Below are 18,603 nucleotides of genomic sequence, written 5' to 3' on the forward strand. Positions count from 1 at the left end.
GTCTTCTCTTGTCCTCCTTTTCATTATTGGGTTTCTAGCTAGTCTTTGAGGGGAGTCACTTGCCCTCACATGGACAAGACACCAGAGATTAAGCTTAAAGTGGGAAATATCCTTCAGGGCTAAACATGTTTGATCTTCTGTTTTTTAAAGGCAGAGTCTCACAATGTAGCCCTGGCCAGCCTGGAACTCACCATGTAGACAAGTTGGCCTCCTATCCACAGAGCTCCACTTGCCTCTGCCTTCCAAATGCTGCTATTAAGGGTATGTGCCACCACACCCAGCCCCAGACGCTTGAATCTAGTGCCTTTTCAGCCTCTTCCCCGCCCCTGGAGGTCTACCTTGCCTGGTTACAATGTAGGCGTATTACGGCACTCTATTCCCCCACGTCAGACTTGCACACTGGGTAATGTGAAGGCTGTTCCAAGTGTTTACTTTCCAGATTGGCTGCTGGATGTAACAAGTCTGTGTACCTACTCACTGGGCTCCGGGCAGAACAGGCTGGGCTTTCTCTCAGCCCATCCCCATCTCCTACCAGATGCTCTCGCTCCAGTCCCAGGAATGCAAGCTTGTCTCTCTCTCTCTCATCCAGAGTAAATTCAACCGTCTCTGTCCCCTGCTCAGCTTTATCCCAGGTGTTGTGTCCACAGTCAGCCCTGGCTTTCCACAAGACCAGTGTCACGTGAGGCTCTTTCTCTGATGTGTTTAGTAGTATGTCTCCTTCTCCAGCCATCCTGGAAAAGGCATCAGTAGAGAGATGCAGGGGAGCTCAGCAGACAGGCAGATAAGAAGCATGTGGAGAGCCTGCTTTGGTCCAGGACCCACCCGAGCACTGGGAGGAACAAGTGGGGTCAGGAGTAGAGGACCACAGGTCCAAGAAGGGCAAAGGACAGGCAGTGAGGTAACATAAGGCAGTGAGTCTGGGATGGGCACCAGATGGGATGGGAAAGCTCATTAGAGGGTTGGTGACCACTCAAGGTCCAGGGTAGCCTTACCACCAGGCCGTCTACGGATGATAAGTTTTCTGATTTCATCATAGATGAAGATGAGAGCGCTGTAGGGAAGGGCACACAACCACCACTTTACCCTGTAGAGAGCAAGAGGTGGTCAGTGCGGCTGAGGATACAGCACCCAGAGAATGGTAAGCAGCAATGGTGCACAGGAGCTGTGCAGACTGGGCTGGGTGCTGAAGGTTGCGGGGTGGGGGCTGCATTGAATATAGTTGACTTTCCCTTCGAGGAGGTCAGAGCCTGAATGCTAAGGGATTTGAGGTGGAGCAAAAAGACACAAGACAGAGATTTTAAAAATGCCAGTGGCAGTGCGATAAATGTCATGTCCAGAGTTAATGCGACATTTCTAGATATTGCCAACTGACTTTCATGAGCTGCTGTGAGAGTCCCCCCTGCCGCCTGCTAGTTTGTGTGTGGTTTGTGTGTGTGCGTACTCTAAGCTTTCTGACTAAGGAAGGCAATATATAATCGATTTATGTGTGTTTATGTGTGTTTACATGCACTTCCATATTGCAACATAGACACTTTATTTTCTCTTTGAGCCTCTTCTCTAATTAGGGAACAGGAAGATGGACTAAAGGGGTTTATACCCTTGAGTGACACAGAGAGCAGTGCATAACTCAGTGGCATTGTTCAATAGAAATACACTGTGAGGGCTGGAGGTGGATGGAGATAATGGTCCAGTGGGTAAAGCGCCTGCAGCACGGGCCTCATCACCTGCGATTGAATCCCTAGAACTCATACAAAAGCCAAGTACAGTAGCACAAGTGTTTGTAATCCCCCAAAGAGAGTTGGGAGGCAGAGGCAGGGCAGTCTCCAGAGCCAGGCAGGGCAGCTAGCCTAGTGCATGTGGCCGTAAACAAGACACTCTTGTTTCAAACAAGGTGGAAGGCAAAGAGCGACACCAGAAGTTATCCTCTGACCTCATGTATGCTATGGGGCATATGTACCTGAACACATATCATATGCATACTCAGACATGCACACACAGACATGCACACATAGAGAAAAAGAGAGAAAGAAAGAAAGAAAAAATACATTACAAACCACATGCAAAACAAAGTTTTCTAATGCCCACGTTATGATAAATGAAACAAATTATGATAAAGTTTAATAATTTTATTTAACTCAATATATCCAAAGTGCCATTTCAGCATGTGTGTAATCATTATAAACATTATTTTGTTCTGTTTTGTTTTAAGGCATAGTCTTTCCATATGGCCCAAGCTGACTTCAAACTTGCGATGCCCCTGCCTCAGCCTTTTGAGTGCTGAGATACAGGCATACACCCCTATGCCAATCACTAGCAACATTACTAATAATGTAGTTTGCATTCTTCTTTTACTGAATCTCAGAAGCCTGGTGAGTCCCCTATACTGCTCATCTGTCTTAACTCAGCTATTAAGTTTCCTCCCTCACTCATCTCTGTGGGATCGCATCAACCAGACAGGCCTTGAACTTGCTGTGTAGCCAAGCATGACCCTGAGCTCCTCATCCTTCTGGCTCCGTCTCTCAAGTTCTGGGATCACAGACATGCACTATGCCCAGCTTTAGGATATAAACATTTCAATGGCTAAAAGGAAATATAGTCCACAGGAATAAAGTTATCCCTTTTTTTCCCTTTCCTTTCTTTCTTTAAAAACTTTTTTTGAAATGGGTTTGTTTGTTTGTTTTTTGAGACAGGATTTTTCTTGTACTCCTGGCTGTCCTGGACTAACTTTGTAGACCAGGCTGGCCTTGAACTCACAGAGATCCACCTGCCTCTGCCTCCCAAGTGCTAGGATCAAAGGTGTGCACACCACCACGACTACTTAAAATGGGGTTTTATATTATTGTCAGAATGGCCTCAAATTCATGATTCTCCAGTTTTAATCTTCTACTCTCTCTCTCTCTCTCTCTGATTTTTGGAGACAGGGTTTCTCTGTGTAGCACTGGCTGTCCTGGACTCACTTTGTAGACCAGGCTGGCCTTGAACTCACAGCGATCCACCTGTCTCTGCCTCCTGAGTGCTGGGATTACAGGCGTGCGCCACCACTGCCTGGCAATCTTCTACTCTTATGTCACTTTGATTGTAGGTTATAGTGCCACTCTATGTAGCCCAAGTTGTGTTTATAGACATATTTAATGTTGGGTTTTTGTTGTTGCTGTTTGCTTTTTCAAGACAGGATTTCTCTGTGTAATAGGTCTGCTGTCTTGGAACTCACACTGTAGACCAGGCTGGCCTCGAACTCACAGAGATCTGCCTGCCTCTGCCTCCTGAGTGCTGGAATTTAAAGTGTGTGCCACCACTGCCTGGTTGTTGCTTTAATTTTTAACTTTAAGTTAAAATTAAAATTACAAAAACATTTTCATGCTCATTAGTCATAATACTTGAGAGCTCAGTCACATATGGACAGTGGCTACCATATTGGACAGTACAACTTAGGCCAAGGTCATTTGCTACACACAGCACAAATATAAACATGAATATACAAATATGTTTTTGTTTTGTTTTGTTTTTTTGAGACAGGGTTTCTCTGTATAGCCTTGGCTGTCCTAGACTCACTTTGTAGACCAGGCTGGCCTGGAACTCACAGTGATCCACCTGCCTCTGCCTCCTGAGTGCTGGGATTAAAAATGGGCACCACCACCACCCGGCACAAATACCTTTTCAATGAACAACACACACACACACACACACACACACACACACACACACACACATACACACAAATATACTCTGAATCTGTGTAAGGTATCCGGGAGGTAAAAATGGTCATATGATGGTCTTTTATGTTGTGGAGTTCAGAGAGATGGTAAAAAACGAGATGAAGGGGTACACGATATAGGTGCTGAGTGTTGTGGGCAAGATGCCTACAGAGAAAGGTAGGGTCACTTCCATTTGATATTGACATCTACAGCAGCAAAAGCAAATCCACTATTAATAAAAATCCTCCAGGACCAAATATGCTCAGTGTTTAAAAACCAAGGTCTACATGGAGTTCTCAACACTCTGCTAGATTCGATTTCTTCCACCGTGCTGGAGCTCAACCCCAGGGCCTCACATATATTGTGCCTGTGCTCTGCCATACACTACATCCTAGCCCTGCCAATGGGCTAATGCCTCAGGACTGGGGTACATTTCCTTTAAGTCATAAGATATTAAGGGCTGAGATTCAAACAGGATTGTCAATGTCTAAGGCTAGTTCCACCATTAGATATTAATTGAGCACCTATATTATATGAAGCAGTGTGTATAGCAATGCAAGGGATAGGTAGATGAGCAAAGCATGTGAAAAAACATGAAATGAATTGGAAGAATACACACTAATTCACTCTTCCCCCCACCCCCAACCAGACAAGATTTCTCTGTGTCGTCTTGGCTGTCCTGGAACTCACTTGTAGACCAGGCTGCCCTTGAACTCAGAGATCCACCTCCTTTTGCCTCCCAAGTGCTGGGATTAAAGACAAGTAACACCACTGCCTGTTCACTAAATCATTCTTAAAGGCCACCTGTGCAGGTGACATAGTGGCAATGGGGCGGGCACTTCTTCTTGATAAATTTTGGATTTATTTTTTCCAATGCCAGAGATAGAATCCAGGGCCTTGTCCATGATATCCAGGCACTCCATCACCGAGCTACATCCCCAGAAACTAAAGCTGAACATGGTGGCACACACTTATAATCCAATACTTGGGAGAGCAAGAGGTCGAATGACTTCGAGGCCATTCCCCGCTACATAGCAAGTATAAAGCCAGCCTGGGCACATGAGCATGAGGCCCTGCCTCAAAAAAGATCATAAGCGTATATTAATGCTAAATCAAAACATAATAAAAAGGGGGCTGGAGAGATGGCTCAGAGGTTAAGAGCACTTGCTGTTCTTCCAAAGGTCCTGAGTTCAATTCCCAGCAACTACATGGTGGCTCACAGCCATCTATAATGTGATCTGGTGCTTTCTTCCAGAGTGCAGGCATACATGCAGGCAGAATACTAGATACATAATAAATATTAAAAAAAATAATAATAAAAAGTTAAAAACCCAGTAAGACAAGGAACTAGACAATAACAATTTCAGTGTGTTCATTCTCAAATATTAAAACAGATTAATATATTATTAAATCTCATATAGTAAAACATTCTCACATTAAAACATATTTGTATAAAAACAAAAGAGTTAAGTTAACCATGAATTTGGCTCTTTGTTTTGAGATAGGGTTTCTATCTCAGGTTGGCCTCGAACTTGCTGTGCCACCAAGAATATCCTTGAATTCCTCATGCGTCTATTTCTCTCTCCTAGGATTACAGGTATGTGCCACTCTACCTGGTAAATTGGGACTATTGTCATGATTATATTAGGACCAAGAAACATGTATCCTTGCCATCATAAAATTCTACTCGATTGAACACTGCCATGTCGGCTGAGCTTGCCAGTCCGGTGGCTTGTGATCTCTTGGCATGGTCTGCAATCAAGGCCTAAATCAAGGCCATGGATTGGGGCGTGAAAGAACCTCTCAGGTCACTGTCGCTCCATTGATCTGGGCAGTCCCCACCTGGTGACTACCCTTTTCAAGCACACACTCCCCCCTCTTCCTCCCAAATGCTCTCCCTGGGTTAGCATCCCTTCCCTTACTCACTTGAGTGGGTACATTCGCAGGGCCACGTCCATGCCTGGAGCATAGGACAGGACTGCTGCCAGGGCCGTCTCCTCAAAGAGTCCAAATAATAAGACTTTGTTTCTGGGAAGAAAGATTGATGAGTGTAATAGACATAGGCAGACAAGGAGAGGACATAGCGTGTTGAGTGTGGGGAGGGTTAGTAGTTATTAGTGGGTGCTCACTTCATGCCCTGCCTGAAGATTGAATTCCGGCGTGTCTTGCAGATGATGAGGTCAGCCCACTGCACAATCACAATGCTGATGAAGAAGGCCGTTTGGCACGTGAACTCCACCACCTTCCTCTGCTCATAGGTCTTAGGGTAGGATGAGCAAAAAAGTGACAACTGGGTCAGAAAGGAGTTTTGATATGCCCAAAAGTTTCTTGTCTTTCTTGCTTTCCAGAGTCTGAGCTTTGCTGTCTCTGGATTCTTCTGACACTGAGCACCTAGCTGTCTTAGCACTTTTCATATTGCATTATAATGTTTGTGTATTTTCCCTACATGACTGAAAGTTCTTTGGAGCCCTTCACCATACTTTGCCTATTAAATGTTACATAGCATGCCTCAGTAAGTAATTGTCTTAGGGTTTTGGTTGCTGAGATGAAACACCATGACCAAAGAGCGAGTTGGGGGAGGAAAGGGTTTATTTGGCTTACACTTCCAGACCATAGTCCATCCCTGGGGGAAGTCAGGACAGGAACTCAAGCAGGCTTGGAACCTGAAGGCAGAAGCTGATTCGGAGGCCATGGATGGGTGCTTGCTTATTGGCTTGCTCTCCATGGCTTACTCCACCTGCTTTGTTATAAAACCCAGGACCACCAGCCCAGAGATGGCTCCATCCACCATGAGCTGTGCTTTCCTGGATTGATCACTAATGGAGAAAATGCCTTACAGCTGGGTCCCATGGAGGCATTGCCTTAGCTGAAGCTCCTTCCTCTCCGATGATGCTAGCTTGTGTCGAACTGACACATAAAACCAGTCAGTACATTAATAAACTGGGAATACGATTAAAAGAAGGCAAACTTAGGCCAGCAGAGTCCAAAGGTCATAGGTTAGAAAGGAAGGGCTAATCGGAGGGCACCATGAATACAGAGCAGGGAAAAATATCCTAAAAGAGTAGTAGACAGAAGGCTGGAGCTGAGCTCAGTTATAGGATGCTTGCCTAGCATGCTCAAGGCCCCACAGAGTGGTAGACAGAAGGCACTCCCTTATTCATCCCATGGTTCCTTCATTTGTATTTTGTATGTAAGGGACTTAGAATCTGGTAGGAGGCATAAAAATGTTAATAGTGTCAATACAATAGTTAAGTTATAACAGAGATGCCGAGAGTGCTGTAGGCACACAGAAGCAGTATATCTAAATTAGACTGGAGGAAAACTGTAGAAAAGAGCCTATGTCTAAAAACATAACAACATGTTTCTAAATATAGATAAGAAATTAATAGATAGGTTTACACAATAGTAAGATACTAACTGTAAGTGTGTCTAAAGTTGTATTTAGATAGAAACGAAAAGCCTTAAGTGATTAGAAAACAAAGGCTAAAAACTATCTGGGGAGCCAGGCCTGGTGGCACATATCTGTAATCCCAGCACTCTGGAGGTAGAGACAGGTAGATCACCATGAGTTTGAGGCCAGCCTGGTCTACAAAGCAAGTCCAGGGCAGCCAAGGCTACACAGAGAAACCCTGTCTCAAAAACAACAACAACAACAACAACAAACCAAACCAAACAAAAAAACCAAAGCAAGTCCAAGACATCCAAGGTAACACAGAGAAACCCTGTCTTGGGGTGAAAAAAGAAAATGAAACAAAACAAAACTAGACAAAACACCTATCTGGGTGTTGTGGTGCACACCTTAAATCCCAGCATTTGGGATGCAGAGGCAGACAGATCTCTATATTCAAAGCCCGCCTGGTCTACATAGTGAAATGTTGTCTCAAACAAACAAAAAGCTGTTGAGCTAAACATGGTAGGAACATAGGCCAAGCCCAGCCAGCGTATTTGTGTGCCAGCCAGCTCTGCACCATGGTCTGTGCCAATCCCTTCCATTCCTTGGAGAGTTTAGCATCTGACTCACCGTTACTCCTGCTCTTGTATTCATTTTTTTGAGATGTAAATTTCATATTTATGAATATTTATGAATAATCTTCCATTACCATGGCTTTCCAGTTTTGTACCCCTCTAATTCTGACATCTTCTGCACACTAAGTAGGCAGCTTGTTCTTACAGTTAAGCTGTAGATACTATTCTTTAGTCTTTCCAATGCCTATGATTTTTCTGCAATTTAAATTTCAAGCATCTTTATCCTTCTCTCTCACTCTAGTATATCAATTTTACTATTTTCTGGTCTCTCTTGGACTTACTTAAAAATCTGTTAACTTGATATGTTTTGTGCACGCACGCACGTACACACACACACACACACACACACACACACACACACACACCTCCTCACCTCCCATAACTAGAATAAGCTCCATAAAACTCATGGCTTAGGGGCTCACAGAGACTGAACCACCAACCCAAGAGCACCCATGGGCTGGACCTAGGCCCTTTACACATATATAGCTAATGTGCAGCTTCTTCTTCATGTGGGTCCCCTAACAATTGGAGTGCATTGGAGAGGGGTGCTGTCTCTGACTCTGTTGCCTGCCTTTAGATTCCTTCCCCATAGCTGGGCTGTCTTGTCTGGCCTCAGTGGAAGAGGAAGTGCTTAGTCCAGCTGGATTTGATGTGGCAGGGTAGATTGGTACCCATGGGGGAACTCTCCTTTTTTGAGAAGAAAGTAAGGAAGAAATGGGGTAGGGGGGTAGGAGAATGGGACTGGGAGGAGAGGAGGGAGGAGGCTGCAATCAGGCTGTGCAGTGATTAAATAAATAAGTTAACAGAAAAAATATGAATTAAAAAAAGACTCATGGCTTATAGGCTGGGTGTGGTGGTGCACACCTTTAATCCCAGCACTTGGGAGGCAGAAGCAAGAGGCAAATAGATGAGTTCAAGGCCGTCCTAGTCTACATAGAAACACACTCATGACTTGATCATCTTGGTTTACTGTCATATCCCCAGGTCTCAGATCAGTTTCCGGTATAGGTTGTGATAAGTAGAACTAATGAAGGTTTCTTAGAAGACGAGGAGCCATTATGTTAGCGGTGAGCAGTGTGTAGGCTCTCCGTTGGGCGGAGAGCTCTCAGCTTTGCCATTGTGAACTTTAACCTCTGGAACGGTAAGCCCAGAATAAACTTTTTTTTTTAACTCTAAGTTTTCTTGGTGTTTTAATCAGATTATCAATAGAAAAGTAACTAGGAGCTGAAGAGATGGCTTGATGGTAAAGAGCAGTTGTTACTGCTGCAGAGGACCCAGGTTTGGTTCCCAGAACCCATATGATGGTTCACAATCATGATTAACTCCAGTTCCAGGAGAGCCAATGATCTCTTCTGATCTTCATGGGCCATGCAAGCAAGACACACATAAAATAAATGTAAAAGAAGAAAGAAAGAAAGAGAGAAAGAAAGAAAGAGAGAAAAGAAATGTAACTAAAACAGAAGTTGGTACCAGAAATAGGGTATTGCTGTGGCAGACCAGATCATGAGGTTTTCTTGAAAAACTATGGAAAACTTTGGTACTTTGGACCTAAAAAGTGGTTGAATGCTGTTAGCAGAGCTTAATGGGCCAATACAGTAAGACTTTGGAAGGCAGCAGTGAGCCAAAATCTATGAGGATTATGGCGGCCCGGTTCAAGAGGATTGAAAGGGAAAGGTACTAGCCACTGGACTAGAGACTACTACTACTGTGATATTTTGGCAAAGAATGTGGCTATTTTCTGCCCTCATCCTAAGAACTTATTTAAGGATAGATTTAAAAGTAACAGAAAAAAAAAAAAAAAAAAAAGTAGCAGTAGCAGACTAATTTCTTTGGCAGAAGAGAGATCAAGATAGCCTAATATTGACCCTATTGGTAATTATTAGTGATCACTATTATGTAGGTCAATAATGAAAAAGGGCAAGTGGGGCAAAAAAAAAAAAACAAAAACAAAAACAAAACAAAACAACAACAACAACAACAAAAAAAAACCATAAAATGCACAGTGAAGAGAAAAGCATATTAAAAAGTTTAAAGTTGGCCTCCAAGGTTAGTGCCGAAAGCAACAAGGGGATTAAGGAGAGACCAGCCCTGTCTTGGAATAAAGGGAGGGCTGCCCTCACCATAAGACTGCACATGGAAGGTAAATAAACATCCAGCCTGTAAAAGGACATGGCCTAAGGAATGTTCTGCTTCTGAAAACCAGTACAAAAGCTGCTGCGCGTGAGACTCAAGGGCGACAGGTTTATCCCAAGTTGTCATCCACATGGTTCTGGCTTTAAAATCACAAAGGACTCAAACAGGATTATGGGATATTCTTCTGTGGTTATGGAGAGCCACTGATGCAAGACACATGACAAGGTGGGTCCATACATAGAAACCCCGAGAGGCAACGTTCATTGTTTGAAGCTGTCAAAGTGAAGGCTGATTTCACAGTTCCCCAAAGTGTTGGGAGACCCCAGAGCCATAAGATATCTGCCAAGGAGAGCTGCAAACAGGGAGTGGAACAGTCCAAGAGTGACAAGTGTGTTTCAGGCCTCACAGCTGGCAGGGTACAACCATCTAAACCCTCTGATGCCTGACCTGGAGCTGTAGGATTTGGAGTTTTCCCTGTTGGGTTTCATTCTTACTTTGATTCAGTATTTGCTCATTATGTACTGGTTCCTCCATTTTGGAATAGCTATGTGTTGGGGGCTGGTCTGTTGCTATGTATTTAATTGTTAATTACTGGCTTCCCCCCCCAAGATCTGGTTATACCCCAAACAAGCACATTCTCACATATACCAAGTGATACTGCCTAACTTTGCCACCCCCACCCCCCTCTGCCCCAGTTATCCATGATTGGCTAATAAAATTGCTGACAGCCTGGGCTGGGCAGAAGAGATGTAGGTAGGGCTTAGGTTCCAGGGCTTAGAGTCTGAGAGGGAACATGGTGGGGGGTGGGGGGTGGGGGGATGGGAAGATGGGGGGTGGGGGGAGTAGGGGATGGGGTGGGGTTGGGAGATGTAGCAGGAGAGAAGGAAGTCGCCATGGGGCAGTATGGACCATGAGCACATGGCCATGAGGCCTGGCCTGATGGCACAGAAGCAGCCCAGACAGGAATGACTAAGGCACGTGCCATGGGGTGTGTAGCTGAAAGATAGCAAAATAGCTTAAAGCTATCTGCTCAGCTCCAATGCTTTAAAGCTTATAAAATAAATTATAGTCTCTCTGTGTCAATTATTTTGGGAGTTAGTGGGGTTAAAGAGAAACTGTTGCTTTATTAATTTCTTGCTACAGTTATGCATATTCTGTGTCACTGTATGTTGGAAGTATGTAATTTGCTTTTTCACTTTAAAGCAGCGTTGAGACTATGAAAGGCTATTGGAAGGTGGACTAAAAGCATTTTGCTTTATTATATGGCCAGAAATCTAAGGGGTCTCAGAAGCAGAACACGGTTTCGATGATAATGACCCTCACAGGCTCATATGTTTGAATACATCGTCTTCAGCTGATGCAATTTTTTGGGAAGGATTAGAAGGTATGGCCTTCTTGGAGAAGGTGTGTTACTGGGGATGGGCTTTGAAGTTTCAAAACCCTCTTGCCATCCCCCTGTGCACCCTTTGCCTTCTGCTTATGGTTTGAGATGAACTCTCAGCTGCGGCTTCAACTGACTGCCGCTTACTGCCTTCGTCCCACTATCATGGACTCTAAGCCTCTGGGGCCGTAAGCCCAGAATAAACTCTTTCATAAGTTGCCTTGTTTGTGGTGTTTCATCACAGCAATAGAAAAGTAAGTAATATGAAAGGCAAGGAAATAGTCTCACTTTAACTGTAAGTAGTATACTTCCTGGTCAGGCAGCTCTGTAATAGATATGAAAGCCAGGTAACTGTTTTCAAGCCATTTTAAAAATTCTTCATAATGTCTTCAAGGTGTACAAGAAGTTCTTGTTATGTAAATTTATTTTTTTATTAGATTTACTCTATTATAAATGAGTCGTGCACCTCTCGACTGCAGAGAAGAGTACGGAATGTAAGGCACTTGAGTTGGGGGCTGGGGAGATGTCGGTAATGTGAACAGTGAGAATATTGGTCTTCACTGACTACTGGAGTATGGGGACGTGGACTTCTGCCACACGTGTGTAAAAGCTGTCTTTTCATCAACTAGGATTTCAACACATATTTCGAGACAAGGTCTCACAGCATACAACCTAGGCTGACCTGGAACTCACTATGTTGCCTAAGCTGGCCTCCAATTTGTGGTGCTCCATCCTCAGCTTCCCATGGGTTGGGATTGTTCCATCACACTTGGGTTGCTGTCTCAGTCTAATTAGTTACTACTCAGATGCTACGCTTTCTACTTACCCACTCCTGTCCGTAGCTGTCTTCCAGGTCATTTATGTTTCCATTATCCCAGGTTAGACGGATACCCAGCAGATCAAAAGGCTTAAAACCGTTCTCCGCCAGGATCACAAAATAGGTGAAAAATCCAGCCAGGGCCTGTATCATGCCTGTGACAGAGTGACAGAGATAGGGGAGCAGAGTCTATTCAGAGAATGGCCCCAAATGGAAGACCATAACAGTGGTGGGGCTGGCCTGGCTTCCAGCTGGGTTAGCGTGTATCTGCATAGTGATTAAGGTTCTTGTCACCAGTGGTCTGATCTTGCCATCTCTGAGAGACTTGGTTCCAAATCCCTGACATTTGTTTCTAAACTCTAAGCCTTCAGAGCAGAGCTATTTAGGCCCTCTGACATCAAACATAGAGCTATAGGATCTGGAGTTTGCCCTGCTGGATTTTTAGTCTTGCTTTGGTCCAGCTAGGGTCATCTTTGAATCACATTATCTTTTTTAAAATGTATTTTAAATTTTTAATTGTGTGTATGTGTCAGGGAGAGGGAGCAAGTATGTGCATAGACATAGTGCCTATAGAGGTCAGAAGAAAGCTTTCAGATCTGCGGGCAGTGGAGTCACAGGTAGCAGGAGCTGGGAACTGAGATTGGATCCTCGGCAAGACAGGATGCCACCGAGCCACCTCTCCAGCCCTTGACTCAATTTGAAAACAAGAAAGGACTTCGGTAGCAAGTCACTCTCTTTCCCTACTGAGTTACAGCTGAACAACAGCAATGGCTATAATAGTAAAATGTGCCTGCTAGTTATAGATTTGCACTGTTTATGTTCTTGGGGCTATAACTCCTTCTAATTCTGAACTATCTTCCTAAGTGAGAAAAATCCAAACACATGACTCGGTTATCCTCTGGGCCATAGAGACAGTGAGCAATGAATTAGTTTCAAACAGGTCTGACTCCTAAGCCACTGCTCTTTAGACACGTTTCCTCCCAGATGATTTCTTCAATCCCTTCCCGGTCCATCTTTATCTATAACAATCCATTGTACTGAGCTGGTTAAGGACAGGAGTTACCTGGTTGTCAAGGTTTATCCCAGTGTAAGTAGTACTTGTGTCTACAGCCGGACTTTCCACCACTTCCTTAGCAAGACCAAACAGCACCAAAACAGTTTACTCTTGGCTAACCATGCTTTGTGAATTTCCTTTCTCTGCGGGTCCAGCATACTTGGCTACTTATTTACTAATCAAAGCCTTAGCCTCAAGTTTAAGTTGTTTCCTCCATAAAAGCTCTGTATCCTCAAAACTGGTGAGTTAGCACATTTTGTGTTCCTGTAGCGTGCTCTCTTTTTACTCTTTGCTTCACATGTGGAGAGGTGTGCTACCATTTTAGCAGGTATTTTCCTTTACTATTGTTTTTTTTTTTTTTAATGTGGATTGGTGTTTTGCCTGAATATATGTCTGTGTGAGAGTGTCGAGTCCCCTGGAACTGGAGTTACAGACAGCTGTGAGCTGCTGTGGGTGCTCGGAATTGCACCCGGTTCCTCTGGAAGAACAGCCAGTGCTCTTAACCTCCGAGCCATCACTCCAGCCCCTTTACTACTTGGTCTTTAAGGGCAGATTGGAGATAAATAGTTCTTTGTGGTCCCAGGACCAAGCACAGCTTGTTGTTGAGAAACTGTCTCCCTGACCTCTAAACAGAGGTATCTGAATGGCCAGCCAAGACACCCCTCATCCCCCATTCACCCCTCACTTCTTTGGGCTCACCGATCTGCCCATAGGCCATGCCAATGAGACGGTGGTTCACGAGATTGTCAGTTTTGGGGTTACGTGGAAGCCTCTTCATGATGTCACTTTCAGGGCTCTCATAAGCCAAGGAGATGGCAGGGACCTGGAGGGTGGATGATGGGAATGACAGGTACACAGAGTTAAGAAACTCTAGCCCTGTCCCCTCGTGTGACAAGACTTTTCCCTGCCCTTGATAGGTCTTAGGAATTCCCAGAGTGAGGCCTGGTGCTCACCATGTCAGTGCCCAGGTCAATGCAGAGAATGGTGATGGTACCCAGAGGCAAGGGTATACTTAAGACGATGAACAGCAGGAAGGGGGTGATCTCAGGAATGTTGCTGGTCAGGGTGTACGCAATGGACTTCTTCAGGTTGTCAAAGATGAGGCGACCTGGAGAGGATGGCCAGACTTCTGTGAGAAACAACCAAATGATACACCTCCTGGGCAGAGAGACTGCTAGAAAGGAGTGGTCCGTGAAAATGTTGGGGAGTTCTAGACCTTGGAGACAAGGAGTGGAGCGGGGTCCATGTTTGTGTGACTATCAAGTAAAGGCACGATTTACTAGTCATGGCCACACTTTGTACCCTTCGTTCTTGAACTCAGCATGCCTGGTGTCACCTGATCTCTGAAAACTAGGCAGAGTTAATCCTGGAGGTGTCTGAAAATACCAGTATTAAAGTCTTTGCAAGATTAAGGCTGAGTGGAAAGAACCCAAGCTTGGGTTAGAATCTGATTTTTTTTTTTCTGCCTTGCTTTTGACCTTGCTTCGCCCCTTTCCCTCTGAGTGCCACATCCCGTGCCTTGCAAGACCACTGCGCCCTGTTGTGGCTACCCTTCCAGAGGCTGTTTCTTCCCCTTCTCTCCCTGCTTTATTTATTTATTTTTTCTGTTGCTTTAACACACTATGAAATTTGCCGTGTTCCTTGTCTGTCTCTCTACACTACAAATAAGTTGTTTGTGGGCAGGAATTTGTGTCTTTTGTCTCTTGTGTCAGGGACAGCTTTCTTGCAAATGGTGCTCAGAAGAGTTTATTGAAATTAAACACACTGCGCAAACTCTCATATTCATTCTATATTTCAATAAAGATGGATCGGTGTGTTTTAGTGAGACACAGAAATTAGGGAGCCAGGCTTTTGCCCTATGGGGTTCTCCTGTTCGAGTAGGCATTCTCTTTAGGATTCTCAGGGATGAAGGTAATTGAGGTCATGCAATTAATTTGCAGATAATCTCCAATTGGTCTTAACACATCCTCATTGTTCAGGCAACAAGTTCCTGTGGGGTCCTGCTGATGACAAAAGCATCAAGTTCCTGAGCCTATAGCTCCCTCTGAAAACTTGAGGTGCATACACTTGCATCCGTGAGACCATAAAGAAGGCATGATGTGGTACCAGAGCCCCGGTCTCCCTGGCAAATCTGGACAACCGTCCAACTTCATCTTTAAAAAGAACACCCTTAAGTAGTAGCTGATTATTTTTTTAATATAAGGGCTCTCATGTCACACAGGAAGGCCTCAAAATTGCTATATAGCCAACGATGACCTTCAACTCTTGACCTTCCTACCTCCATCTTTGGAGTGCTGGGATAATAGGTACTTTATGTGGTGCCGGGACTTAAGCAAGTATATGTTCTTCAAGGTTTTGTCTTGTGACTTCTTGCAGTCTATACAGCATTAGGAGGTTGGATGGTAGCCAAAGGCAATGAAGGTAATATACACTAAGCCCTACTCCAAGGATCAAGTCCCACCATCGGGTATCCTGTCTCCTCACCCTCTTCCACTCCTGTCACGATGGAGGCAAAGTTGTCATCGAGAAGGATCATGTCGGCTGCCTGCTTAGAGACATCAGAGCCAGTGATGCCCATGGCGATGCCGATGTCAGCCTTCTTCAGCGCGGGGGAGTCGTTCACCCCGTCACCAGTCACTGCCACGATGGCTCCCTGTGGAAATCCAGACAAGAGTCAGGGGTAGGGGTGGGGGTGGGGGAGGGAATACTTGTGTTAGATGCAGCACCAGTCCCCAAAGATCAATTTGATTCCAGCATCTCATTTCTTCATGCAGTCATGTTTGATGCTCAGCCACATCTTCTGTTCCCCTGAGCTATTTAAGCTCTCAGAGAGCTTCTAAACTGAAGGCTGTCGATGAGGTTCAAGATGGGGTTCCCTCCAATACCCTTCTCCCCACCCCTCATGCTCCCCTCCTGGGTTTGTGCCTGGACTCTGCCAGGCTCCACACGGGGGTGAGAGGGGGGCCCCTTGGCTCCCTTACCAGTCTCTGACACCCCTCCACAATGATGAGCTTCTGCTGGGGGGAGGTCCGAGCAAACACTATCTCCTTGTAGGATTTGAGAATTTGGTCCAGCTGTTCTGAGCTCATGTCTTTCAGCTCCGAGCCATGCACTACAATGGCACTAGCAGACCTAAGGGAAGGAGTTTCCAAAGGCTAGGTCCAAGTGCTGAGGGCTCGCCTTGGGTCCCAGTGTTCTCTACTAAACTCTTAAGTTCTGGTGTCCTTGCCACCCAGTCTCCTTGTTCTCAGTGTGTACCGTCCTCAAATAGACTCATCCCACCCTTGTCTGTCTTTGTCAACTACTCCTCCCTTTGGCTCTATTTCTTTTCCTATTTCCTCTGAAAACTCAGTGATCTAATAACTTGGCTACTTCTGCTTTATTTCACTTGCTAGAGTGTAAGGGCCACAACCCTACATGTTGCAGGAGACCCCAGGAACTTTCTGAAGTGGTTTTGGGTAAAAAAAAAAAATCAGGCTGAGGATGAAGGAGTAAAATGTTAGGGGTCTCACTTGGTATTGACTTGATTGACAGGGATATGAAGACGGGCAGCAATCTCCTCTGCTGTCTCATTGCCTTCAGAAATGATGCCCACACTTTTGGCAATGGCTTTGGCTGTGATGGGGTGATCCCCTGTCACCATGATCACCTGAGTTTGGGGGGGAGAGAAAAGGAGAGTGTTTTAAGTAAGCTCTGGAACTTTTACCCCACCCCCAATAATTGCTCAATCCAAGGACAACGCCTACAGGTCAAGAGCGGTGCTACTGTGGCTTCAGTCCTTGGTGGGAGGTGGGAATGGCAGCCAATGTGACAGAGACACTTCAGGCTCTATGCTGCCCGGGGCAGAAGCCAGTCATTTGAAAATATTGCAAAATTTAGAATTTTGTTCAATTTGTTCTAGAAGCTATGTGTGATTTTAAACAATAACACAGAAATTTATACCAAATATTATGAGGGAATGTCTAGAATAAATATGTCACCTAACAAAACTTTATCAAGGTCCAGTGCATATAGAGCCTTAGTCTGCCCCTTGTCTTCCCTAGTCCCGCACTTTCAATCTGGAAGCTCAGTGTAACTCATTTCTACCTAAAGATGAGGCTCTTGCGCTCTACGCTTTCATAGCGTTCTGTTCTTTCCACATGCTACACTTAGCACTTATCTGTGTGGTGTTCTCTTCCTCACTGGAATGAGAGCTTTGTGAAGGTGAGAGGCATATGCACTTTGCCCCACTACAAAGTCCTGCACTTAACAAGCCATCGACAAATAATTATGGCATGCTGGGTTGAAGGGATGATGGGTCCCCAGGAGCTCCTTCTCAAGGTTCCCAGCTGTCCTCTAAGCATCATACACGTTTTCAAGCTCTGCTAGGAGGGATAAGGAAAGCATCAGACAATGACAAATTTTTTCACTGCTTTCAGGAGGAAGGGTCCAAAAGAGGTCTATTTGCACTGAAGTGGTTTTCCTCAAAGAATCAACTATAGAGTTTCACAAACTCCCACCGCTGCACAAAACTAGCACACCTGACTTGATGGGAGAAGACAGCAAAGTGCTAACTAAGCTGTAATTACTGAAACTGTACTGAGCTGGTACCCCAAGCCACTGATGTTGATTGTTCAGTCTAGTTTCAGGACAGTGGATCCTCAGGAGCTCAGTCCGTGGCTGCCTGATGGCGAGGATCTCTAAGAGGGCTATCTTCTACGTGTGGTTGAAACTGATCCCGAAGCCGTGTGATTCTGGGTTACAGAGCAATGAAAACTTCCCTGTGGCTCATCCCTGGCGGCCTGGGACCTGCCTCATGATTTCCTACTCACTCACCATGTCTGACCATTATATGGACTGTTGTGTAGAGTGGCTTCAGCTACCATGGAGGTGGAACCCTCCATGCCAAGTCAGAGAAAAAAAAATACAACACTAACTATTCCAAGAGTGAGTACTTTAGACACTTTTTTCCTATTGTTGTTTTGAGACAGAGTTTTTCTGTGTAGCCCCTGCTGTCCTAGGCTCACTTTGTAGACCAGGCTGGCCTCGAACTCACAGGGATCCGCCTGCCTCTGCCTCCCGAGTGCTGGGATTAAAGGCGTGTGCCACCATGCCTAGCTAGACTCAGTTTTATTAAGCATTCATATACAAGGCAATGATTTGAGGACAGAGCAGGTAGCTGTATGCCCATGGCTTTGAAATAAATGTGATTTTAAAAAATTAAAAAATACTCCCATTGTATTTATCACTAAAATTTTAGTAAGAATGAAGATACTTTCGTCTCACGTCTGAGATGCATACATACAACAGAAGCGTAGTTCTACCAAGAATACCCCCTTAAAGGTACTAATTTCTAATGTGGTGCGGCTACCCAAGCCTCTCGTGTTCTCACACAGTTGTACCCACCACCCTCGTCAAAGTCATGGGCATATGGCTATCTGCTCAGCCCACCAGTCATTTCCTGGTAAAAGGCTTTGGGGCCACGCAACAATTATATGCCTTCCTTTATTCAGTTGTC

At 44.9% G+C, this 18,603-nt stretch overlaps 1 protein-coding gene across 1 annotated transcript in view; it reads right to left on the reverse strand.

Moving 5' to 3' along the window:
* Positions 1-600: 600 nt before the first annotated feature.
* The window catches only part of LOC127190736 (sodium/potassium-transporting ATPase subunit alpha-4), a 36,218-nt gene continuing 18,215 nt past the window's right edge, over positions 601-18,603 (reverse strand). Inside the window, exons 14-23 of the mRNA XM_051147921.1 lie at positions 16,619-16,755; positions 16,088-16,238; positions 15,591-15,759; positions 14,060-14,214; positions 13,806-13,929; positions 12,062-12,207; positions 5,825-5,955; positions 5,622-5,723; positions 993-1,084; positions 601-731 (exon numbers count right to left, since the gene is read on the reverse strand). Coding sequence (XP_051003878.1) covers positions 703-731; positions 993-1,084; positions 5,622-5,723; positions 5,825-5,955; positions 12,062-12,207; positions 13,806-13,929; positions 14,060-14,214; positions 15,591-15,759; positions 16,088-16,238; positions 16,619-16,755 — 1,236 coding nt within the window. The 3' untranslated portion in view covers positions 601-702. The remainder of the gene's footprint in view (positions 732-992; positions 1,085-5,621; positions 5,724-5,824; positions 5,956-12,061; positions 12,208-13,805; positions 13,930-14,059; positions 14,215-15,590; positions 15,760-16,087; positions 16,239-16,618; positions 16,756-18,603) is intronic.

This window comes from Acomys russatus, chromosome 6 (genome assembly GCF_903995435.1).
Source record: "Acomys russatus chromosome 6, mAcoRus1.1, whole genome shotgun sequence".
In the NCBI taxonomy this organism is placed as follows: Eukaryota; Metazoa; Chordata; class Mammalia; order Rodentia; family Muridae; genus Acomys; species Acomys russatus.